This window comes from Sparus aurata, chromosome 7 (genome assembly GCF_900880675.1).
Source record: "Sparus aurata chromosome 7, fSpaAur1.1, whole genome shotgun sequence".
NCBI lineage: Eukaryota > Metazoa > Chordata > Actinopteri > Spariformes > Sparidae > Sparus > Sparus aurata.
This window is the reverse complement of record NC_044193.1, coordinates 22,463,509-22,473,753: the sequence shown is the minus strand read 5'-3', so window position 1 is coordinate 22,473,753 and position 10,245 is coordinate 22,463,509. Positions and strand designations below refer to the sequence as shown.

Sequence of the window (10,245 nt, the reverse complement as noted above, 5' to 3'; positions counted from 1 at the left end):
TGATCAGTGCTGCAAGTTTTGCACACTTTACTAAGAGGGTTTTCACTAAAGCCCTGATCATGTTGTTGCATTCATGGTAACACAGATGTAAAAGCTGCAATCAAAAGTGAATGTAGTGGAGGCTAAGTGTTCATCCCTCACTTACCTTAGACAGAACGATGCATTTCTCTGCATTCCTCAGGTGCGTGGGTGATCCAAGGAAGGATGGCCCTCGATCACCTTCTTCTCCTGCTTCACATTGAGTTGATCATTCTCAATTATTACAAAAGCCTGTGAAGGCTTAACTCGACGATGAGCTTTATCATTCCAGGTGACAGTGTGGTTGTAGATGTGTTTAAATTCATGCAAGATACACATACAGTATTTGTTCAAATGGTTGCAGTTTATTGGCATCCACTGAATCACTTTCATTACAGAAAAACACTTCCCTTACTGGAAGAGTCCTGGCACTACAGTTTGACTCTGCAGAGAGAAACATACCACACAGCAAGTAGGTAAGAAAACTAGAACTAGTAACTACAGTGAAGCACACCTGGGGCAAATGTTACTGAAATCCTTCCTGGCATACAGTGGTCGTATTCAGTGACTGTAAAGAACAGATTAAAATCTGTGATTCGTGTTTTTTGCCTGATATTTTGCCACGTGACACCAACGCATGTACTGAAAAGGATTTGCAGCAGCATTTCTCACCCGAGCTTGTTGCATCAACAGGAAAGTTACAGCAACTGTAATCTTCTTTAACGTTAGAAAACACCCCAGCTGCAGGAGCCATGATCCAAGTAAACATCTCTGACCTTTGATCATAAAACTTCCCAAATGAGTTCTTCTTTCTGCATACAGACAACTTAAAAAAAACAAACGGCTGTGGCCTCGATAGCGAACTGTTCATAAAACCTACTGTTGAACCCATAATGATTCTGGGACTAGCTCACACTTCTTGACCTTGACATCTCAGTAATGGAATTTGCGATGTGGTCGTCAGCTCATCTTAAAAAAGGAACCTGGGAAAAGGGACTGCAGATGTCAATCTGTTGCTGCTACTTTTTAATAAAAATATTTTATCACTGGACATCTACTCTGAGGTAGGACTGGACAATATCATCCTTAATAATATCATTGTGGGAACAGAAAATTGTTAATTGCTTAATGCAATTCTCTTTAAAAGGAGACATATTGTGCTTTTTAGTTTTTCTTCCCCTTTACCTCGGTGTTATACAAGTTCTTGTGCATGTGAAAGGTCTTGAAAGTTAAAAAGGTCAAAGCCTGCACCAAATAGCTCCTCTCTCCCACACAAAACACCTTGTCAGTAGTCCCATCTCTCGTGACATCCCACTACATCACCATGTCGCACATTTGCATAACTTATGATTAGCGTCTAGTTTGACACACAAGATAGGATTTTAGCAGTGCTGGCTCAGGCATGTGCGAGCTGATCCATTGGAGGAGACTGGGTATTTGCGAGTGGGGCCTTAAAAGAGACAAGTAGTTTCCGACAGAGGGTGAATACAGTGCGGCAGCACTGGACAGAATGACAAAACTGACGGGTTTTATGACCATTAAATCATGTAAATCTATTCTAGTAGTAACAAAATCAAATTAAGAACTGAAAAATGAGCATAAAATGTCTCCTTTAATACTTGAGAAATGGCTTCAAATGACCAAATACCAAAACACATGTAGTGATACATGTCAATATCAGAAAGGGCTTAATCTAATCTATTCCTCTTTGTATTCCACTGTTTTCATATTTCCCAGTTTTACACACATTAAAACGTCATGGTCTTCAACACTTACATTTGTCTCACCTTTTTGGACCTCTAATAAAATATCAAATTTATGAGTTTCATACATTGTTATTTTTTTTTTATTGAAAAGCAAACTCTGTTTTGATTCAAATTCTCCAACTTCCAGGATTGGTTTTGTTAAACTCAAACCTCGTCTAGAACACATAATTAGCCTTGCGATCTGTCAAAATAAAGACATGACAACGAAAGGACACACTGACTCAAAGTGTTATTCTTTAAATAAAGAAATGCTTGCTCTTCTTCTGACTTTAAACTGTGACGATCCAACTGCCCCATAAAATATGTTTAAACAGTCTCTCTGAAGTGTAACTGAAATGAGTGTGACAAGTGACAGCTGTCGACCACGAGCGTTCATGAGGCAACAAAACGTAACATACACTGGATCCAACCTGATGTCTTCTCTAGTTATACACACACATGCCTCAAAACCACCTATCAGACTATGTGTCAATAAAAAGCCCCCAACTGAAACCCCCCAAAAATAAAACTAATCAACGGTACATTCTCTTCACAGTGTAGTCACAACCGCTGAGCATTGTGAGAGCAGATGGCACACATATGCTCACTGAATCCAAAATATACCACACAAAGACACTTTGATTGACACGTCCTGACAACCAACATTTATGTCCGTCTAAGCTTTGCTTCTTTAGCCCACCCCTCCTCTTAGCTCACCGACATTTCCAGCGTTAAAACATAAAATAAAAACGAACAGGAAACAAACTCGTTCCAAGCTGGTGGAGTGGAATCCTTGTCCATTGAGCTGGAAAAAATCCAGGATGACAGAGTCTCTGTTCTCCTCTGCAGAGTGTTTGGATTTCACCAAACCTTCCGTATGATGTCCCTTCTTGTCCTGCAGGTCCCGCCACGTGTGTCCTCTGGCTGGAGGCACAGCTAGAAGTATTTTGTGAATCAAACATGGAGCAGGGTTTGGGCGGGGAGTGGCAGGGGGACCGTACGTCTGGGCGAAGACATCTCAGTCGGTGGAGAAGAGGTCTCCGGCCGAGGGGAGTGGGGCCAGACCCCCTGTCACGTTGGGCAGGAGAGACAGATCGGGGAGACTCTGGATATGGGACTTCAGCTCTTTCCTAACCTGGGTCACCCTCGCCAGCTTCTGCTTGTACTCCTGCAAAGGTGGAGATGACACAGCAAATGTATGAGCAAAAATGAATAACTTATTTAGAAATTAAAGTAGTAGAAATTCTTTCAAAATGTCTTGTGACAACAGCTTTTTGCATGTTGGAAATTTGGCTTTAAAAGATAATTACAGCGCACTACAGTTTGGGTCTTACTTGTATAGTTTTGTCCATCATACCTATACACTCAGCTGCACTCACCCAGCTGTTGTGGAAACATGTACCGTATGAGCAATAAATATACGCAATTAGTGAAAGTTGTTAACAAGCTAAATCTGATTATCTCCATTTTCAAAGGACAGGTACATTACATACAGTAGGTCCAAGTTGAACCAAGAAGTGGGTCTATAAACGTGTGAGGGACACAAAGTTTCTGGTTATGATTTTTACTGTTCGCCTGATTGTCTGACTGCTCGTATGTCTTGCCACATCAGACTTCTATTTTGTGACGTTGCCATGTATCCAGATGTCAGCAATTAATGGTGAGTACAACGATATAACAGAAAGGAACTATGGCCAAAACTACAGAAATTGTAAATAGCTGTAATAACGAGAGTTAAAACCTCCACCAAGGAGATTATGTTTCCGTCGTGTCCTTCTGTTCATTGGCTCATTTGTCAGAAGGGTTTATCAAGAACTACAGAACAGATTTCCACAACGACTGGGACGGCCCAGAACACACCCCATCAACTTTTCTGATCCAATAGAATGAATGAATGTTTACTCACTCTTTACCATTGTGAGATTGATCATGAATTCACAACATAAATCGTGCCATGCGTCTCTGCCCTGAGTATTAAATTTACATTTACTAGAAAAAGAATATCGGTATCAACTTCAGGTGGTCCATTTTCTTCAGTTACTCAGGAGATAAAAAAAAAAAATGGTACCCTAACACTAATTACTAATCAGTGAAGGAGAAACAGATTGAAACTTCTCTGTATGCTGTTGACTTGCCTCTAGCTTCTTCTCTCTCTCCATGAGCGCCTCCCTCTGGCTGCCGATGTATTCAGTCAGCATCCGAGCCAGCTGCCTCCGGTCCTCCAGCTCTGCAGCCAGTCGGCCATTGTACTCCGCCAACAGCAAACATGCTTCATCCACCGTCTTCGACAGCTTGTCTGCTGCATCCTTGTCTAGATTTGTGCAAAAGTGGTGTTTTCAGTTTCTTTATGTGCAAGACATTCAACTCAGCATTCAATCAATCATTTTGTACTATTCTATGTATATACTATATTCTCTTCTTCAGCATTCTTTATTTTGTCCTATATGGGTCAACATGTAATTTTTTTTATCATGTACCTATACAATTTATATACAAATAATATTTAACAGTTACTATAATGTGGACAGAAGAGACATTTGCTGGCAGCACTTTATTCTCAATGTATGCATTATTCTATTTATTATTTATTTCTCCTTATCTTATTTGACTTATTTGATATTTCCCTAGATGGACCACATTACTGTTGTTATGACGACACTCCCACTATGATACAGAAATTCTGAAAGAACAAGAAGGCTATGAGAGGAAGTTTAAAATATAACAAAGAAATCAAAGGCTGGAAGATGTTTCAATGATGAGCGAAAATACGACAACAAAAAATACAGTAGAGCTCTCTGGTCTTACCAGTGATTTTCTCCAGCAGGGAGACGTCCTGGACTTCCTGTGGCAAAGAGGCAATCTTCTGACGAACGGCTGCGTCGCCCGATGCAGCATTCTCCAAGTCCTGCAGGGCCTTCACCAGCTCCTCTGTCTGAGTGTGTCACAGTGTGTTTAAAGGGAATAAAGGTAGAAAGTCACCAAGAGTTAATGAGAACAGTGGAAACAAGCAGGTAGGAGAGCATGTGACAGAACAAAAGGTGAAAAAATATTCATTGTGAAGGAATAATCTCCATTTTATGCCATTCAAATGAAACATACCAGTTGAGTGGCAGTGGCGCTTGTGTTGCGAGGGGAGTTATGGCTTCTGTAGTCATCGTCTTCATCGTCTTCTTCTTCCTGGATCTTCTGATAGCTTCTTTTCAAAGGCTTCTTTTCTTCGACTGAGTAAGCGGAACAGAAAAACACCCGCAGATTATAAAATATCACTAAATTATGTAGTTAATCCAAGCAATTTAGAGTTGAGTTTAGAGGTGAAGTTATAGTAAAATGGCTGCTGAGTCACCATTCCTCTATTCTTAATTGAAGTAATCAACACCAAACATTCATACTGTCAAAGTGTCCTTTATACTTAATACGGCATTTTTCAGCTATAACATGTGATATGGATCCATGTAAAAGGTTTTTAGATAAGAATACTACGTGTGAGCCGATACCTCAAGTATCAGTACCATTGATTACAGTTATAATGATATTTTTGAAAGATTAATGATGAATTTATAACATAATTCATGCCATATGTCTGAATATTAAATTAGCCGCAGTTAATTAAAAAAAAAAAGTCGGTATCAACTTCAGGTGGTTCATGTTCCTGGTTTTAATTATCACACACAAATACTATGTATTATGTATGTGTTATCTTAACGTTAGGAGTATTCTTAAATCGGACTAAAAGTTTTTATGTAGGAGTCGTTTCTTAAAAGTAATTCACAAAGCCTGTGAGACCTACTTTTAGTTATGAAAACAGTTAACTCCTAAACTAGAAGTAACTCTCTGTTGCTATGGATGACGTCATTTTATAAGGACGCACTTAGAAGCAGTGACAGCGGTGATTGGTTGTTGAGTGACAGGGCAGCCCATTGAAAAGTCATTGAGGCCACGCAATGCATGAAGTGAAAATAAGGAAGTTGCCTACTAGCTCATGAGAAAGCCTATGAAAAGATATTGGATAAATAAAGGTATTTATGAAACAAAAATGCTTTGGCCAAATAAAAATTAGAAGATTGCAATGAAAAACGTGAATTGTCAATAAAAGCGGCATTTGCTCAAAAAGCTGCGTCAAACCACTCTCCATTAAAATTCGAGAATCGTGTGTTGATCCAGGTCATTTCACAGCAATGTCCAGTTTATTGTAACGTGCGTCAAAGACAATTTGTGTATTGATAGAATGCAACTTTTTCCGATTGACAAAGACGTCTTCATCCTGAGAAGGTGCAATTATTTTAATGGCACCGATCACACCGGGTATAACTGAAATTTCCATGATTTTGGCTTTGATTCTTTGTTGTTGGCAATTGTCTATAGGAAACCGGATAAACTGACGGATTATATGGGGTCTACAGAGTGTGTTGATGGTTTGGTAGATAGAGCGGCTTACTGATGGCTGTGATATCCCTAAATTATCCGCGTTGCAGAGCTGCATTTTCCCCGGAGTGTTTACATTTTAACTCCGGCGTTATTGGATTGTTTCAATTGGTTGGGGACGATATTGAGTACCTCACCAACTCAACCACAATTTAAATCCCTTCGGGGTCCATCCGACATCGTTTTAATAATTCCCTGTCATTTAGCATGTCCAAAACATTCAGCTGTGACGAGGTCTTAGCAAGTTAGGAGTCCTCTGGACTACTTCTAAGGTCTCCCTGACTTAGGTGCTACTTTTAGGCCTAAAATGTTTTGTAAATAACTCTTATTTTCAAAAATTAGGAGTCCTAAAGTTATGACTGACATGCCCATTATTTTTAGGAGTTGCTCCTAAATTCGCCTGTCAGGAGCTACTTTTAGCCTTAAGATTCTTTGTGAATACGGGCCCAGATCAACAGTGATGAACAGTCATCTGACCTGAAGGCCTGGGGCTGTTTGAGTCTTCAATGGCCAGTTTGAGTTGTTGAATGAAGTCGGCTCTGTAGAGGCTCCTCTCCTTCCAGATGTTTAGCAGTCTCTCCATGTGCTTCTTACAGTTGCCATCTCCCTCACTGCAGGGGAACAGTGGAGTATCGTAGAAGAAGAAAGGATTAATTGAAAATATCATTTTTACAGCTCAAAACACATTCTTTCCAGCCAACTGCACTGTAGGTAATATGGGACCAAATATTTAAAATGTACCCTTAGAATGTTCCAGTTGTCTTAGCTTATTTTGAAGCTGGATACATACATTTCTTTGTCAGACTATATTAAGTTATTTAACTATTTCTCAGAAAGCTTCTAGCAGTATGCTGGCCACACACACTGAATGTTTTCTGTAGCATACAGTGGTCAGATCATATCTACCTGGCGACGTGTGAGCAGGCGTCCACGAGGACGGTCTCAAAGTCTTTTGTGAACTCAGGTCCTTTCTTCTTGCTGTTCTGGATGACATCATTGGCCAGATATAGGAACGTCAGCTTCCTGGTGTTTTTAGCTGGACAAAACATAAAATCAAGATATTTCAAGATTTAAGAACTGAAATTCACTCTTACACTATATCACCAATGATCAGTGAAGTCTGAATTTGTTTATTGTACTTCCTTTTCTTCAATTTAGCAGTGACACACATGTACAACAATCCTGGCTTTGTGTAACATCTGGATATTGTGAATATGTCTGCAACTAATGATTATGTTTAGTAATGATATGTCCGCTGGTTCTTTTAATAGTTAACTCCATAAAATGTGTCAAATGGACAGTTCAAACAAAGACTTATCTTTTAATAACATTAATGACAAAGAAAGCAGGACATTTTTACATTTAAGGTTTGACATTTTTGCTTGAAATATAATTTAAAGCCATAAAGATAGAGAGATTCTCTCTGTGATGTAGATATCTAGCAAAAATGATTCTTATAGCAAGCAAAAAAGCCTTAACAAGTAGAGCCTCTCTCCGGGACAGTTTGAGACCATAACTTGTCTGAGTTATCTATTCAATTGAAAAACTGACCAACAAACTAAGAATATAGGGCAACATCTCTGACAGGAAGTGGGAAAAATTGACCACTTACCATGCCAACAAGTCACTGAACCGTTACAATATGGAATAACAGAGAATGACTATATACTATATATACACACACGTCTGAACTAACCCTGATAACTTGTTTTTTTATGTATTGTCTGATATGCTGTGTGGTGACGTTGTGTATGGAGGCTCATGACAAATTAATAGGTATAAAATGTTTGTTTAGTGAATTGTTATGTTATGTACAATCTATAACAGATATCCAAGATATATGGCACATTGACATCTTACCCTCATCTATGAAGCTTCGCGTGTTATTGCACAAAATCAGTAACGCACATTAAACCAGTTTGCAGCAGCAGTGAGTGGTGACAGCTCTCACCTTTCTTCAGCTCTCTGTGCCACACTTTGACGATGAGCGCTGAGTGTTTGCGGTGGTGGATGATCCACAGGGACAGAGTCTGGACGCTCTGCTGCGAGCTGCTCAGCTCCGTCAGCTTCTTCTCCAGGGCCGACTCAGAGAAGGACGACATGCCGGTGTAGGTGTGCTTTTCCCCTGTGAACCCGACTGACCCCGACCCGCTCTAAAGCGACTGAGCTCCGACCTAGTTTGGAGAAACTCGCACTGTCATCAAAACTGAAGTTGTGTCGCTGACTTACAGACATGTAACACTAAACTGCCTCCTCCCGCCTGCTCCACTAACACTGTGTCTAAAGTTATACTAGCCCTTTATCAGACTGGACTACTGGCTAAATCTACTTAACCTACCTGCACGGTGTGAACTCGTTTATCAGCGACTGTTTCTTCTCTTTCTGTAGTGTTTGTTTACAGCCACGGCTAACGTTAGCTAGCAGAGCTAAGCAGCTATCTGCAGGGCAGTGCAGCCCTGAGCTGAGCTGAGCCGGCGCCCTGACCCGGGATTAGAACAAAGAAGCTCCTGTAATATTCGTGCAGAATATGTCTTCAGTGCGCCGATAGATGAAACCACACTGCTCAAGGCTGGCGGTGAAACTCACAGTTTGTCTTTGCTTGTCTAACTAGCCAGGAAGGTTCCTTCGAAAAAATGGCAGCTTGCACTTTCACCTCAACATGTGCGTCGCAGAGTAGTGACGCAAGCTGAAAAAGGCATCATCCCCTTTATCCATCAATGTACTAAAATCGATCAAATCTATGCTTTATCCTGGGAAACAAATATAAAATGTAAACCTCACAATAAATTGGCAGTTAATGTGCATTCTGTCGCACTGCTCAACATGCTTCATGATTACTTGTTTTATGATTTCTGAAACAGGAAACCACTGGGAATTCTGTTACAATGTTGGAGAGAGACACAACTAATAACTGAACTCCTTGTGTTTTATTGAAAATCCCAAATCCTTATGAAGAAAATGTCACAGTATTTTGAGACAACATTTTGCACATTTATACACAATGAGAAACATATTGTAATACTATATTATTATATTACAAAGGTCGCCCTACTGTCTCTTATTGACATTGTGTTAGACTTTAACTGAAGGGCCAAAAAAAACAAAACCTTTTTACACAACTGTATTAGGTTTATTTTGTGAGTCCTCTGAACAACTGCAACTTGTAATAATTTCCTTTTCATTCATTGTTATTTGATTAATATTACAGTATTATTGTCAAATACATATATATTTTAATATTCTTTGTAAAACATTGAGTGTAAATAAATAATCCTTGGATGTGTCAGTATGGCAAAGTCATAGGTAGAACTTGTTTTTTATTTACAGTTTATTTAAAAAAAAAAAAATTGCTACATCATTAAACTTTACATTGTAATGATTTATCTAAAGTTAAATTTGATTACTTTTAACATCCGTGCCAAAATGCTGTTCATAAACAAAGTAATTAATACATTATTTCATTGAAATAACTAGTTATAACTTGTAAAAATACAAATGAAACATTAAAATATTTCTGATTGATAAAACTGAAACGGTGATGCAACCAGTAGAATCATGGTATTGATACATGGTAGTATCAAACTTAAGAGTACCATTTTCGACACCCGGCAGTGCTCCTTGCATATTGTTTTTGAATGTGATGCAATTATTCCGTAATTGCTCTCTGACTGTGAGATTGACATATATTGAGTAAAAACAGTCAGCAACACATTGATACTGCTCTTAAGACATTTGATCATGACTAAACATTATGATTCTTCAGCTATTTAATAATCCTCATCAACATATTGTAGAAATATTCTAAATTATAATTGCACTTCTGCACTATCTGAACACGAATCAAATACTGATCCACTCTCTTGATTAACAATAGCGCTCTACAGCTGGAGGACTAAGAAATCTCCTGTTATTATAGCTAAATAAAGAATTATGTTTCATTATTTACCCTGAAAACCGGAACTATAGATGAGCTTTTCTGAAAGGGATAGAGTAGAGTAACAAAGAAAAGTAAATAATAAATCCCATCACAATTTAACCATCAAAGATCTTAAGATAATTC

General features: G+C 38.9%; 1 protein-coding gene across 2 annotated transcripts; it reads right to left on the bottom strand.

The window, feature by feature from the left end:
- Positions 1–362: 362 nt before the first annotated feature.
- On the bottom strand, positions 363–8,850 carry rprd1b (regulation of nuclear pre-mRNA domain containing 1B). 2 transcript variants are annotated; one of them, XM_030423955.1, is made up of 8 exons: positions 8,524–8,850; positions 8,137–8,359; positions 7,092–7,221; positions 6,663–6,796; positions 4,863–4,984; positions 4,569–4,695; positions 3,899–4,074; positions 363–2,931 (listed from the first exon to the last, which is right to left on the bottom strand). In XM_030423955.1, the coding sequence occupies exons 2-8, from the start codon at positions 8,285–8,287 to the stop codon at positions 2,782–2,784; spliced, it is 990 nt and encodes a 329-aa protein (XP_030279815.1). In that variant the 5' UTR covers positions 8,288–8,359; positions 8,524–8,850; the 3' UTR covers positions 363–2,781. The 2 variants fall into 2 exon arrangements, with proteins under 2 accessions (XP_030279815.1, XP_030279816.1); XM_030423956.1 differs by having other exon boundaries at positions 8,772–8,849.
- Between the last annotated feature and the right edge of the window lie 1,395 nt (positions 8,851–10,245).

Excerpts from the sequence above, each read along its gene's own strand:
- rprd1b (XM_030423955.1), bottom strand. The coding sequence starts at position 8,287 with ATGTCGTCCTTCTCTGAGTCGGCCCTGGAGAAGAAGCTGACGGAGCTG. Across the intron at positions 6,797-7,091 it reads GCCTGCTCACACGTCGCCAG|TGAGGGAGATGGCAACTGTA; the intron begins GTAGATATGATC and ends GTTCCCCTGCAG. Across the intron at positions 4,696-4,862 it reads GCGCCACTGCCACTCAACTG|ACAGAGGAGCTGGTGAAGGC; the intron begins GTATGTTTCATT and ends TGACACACTCAG.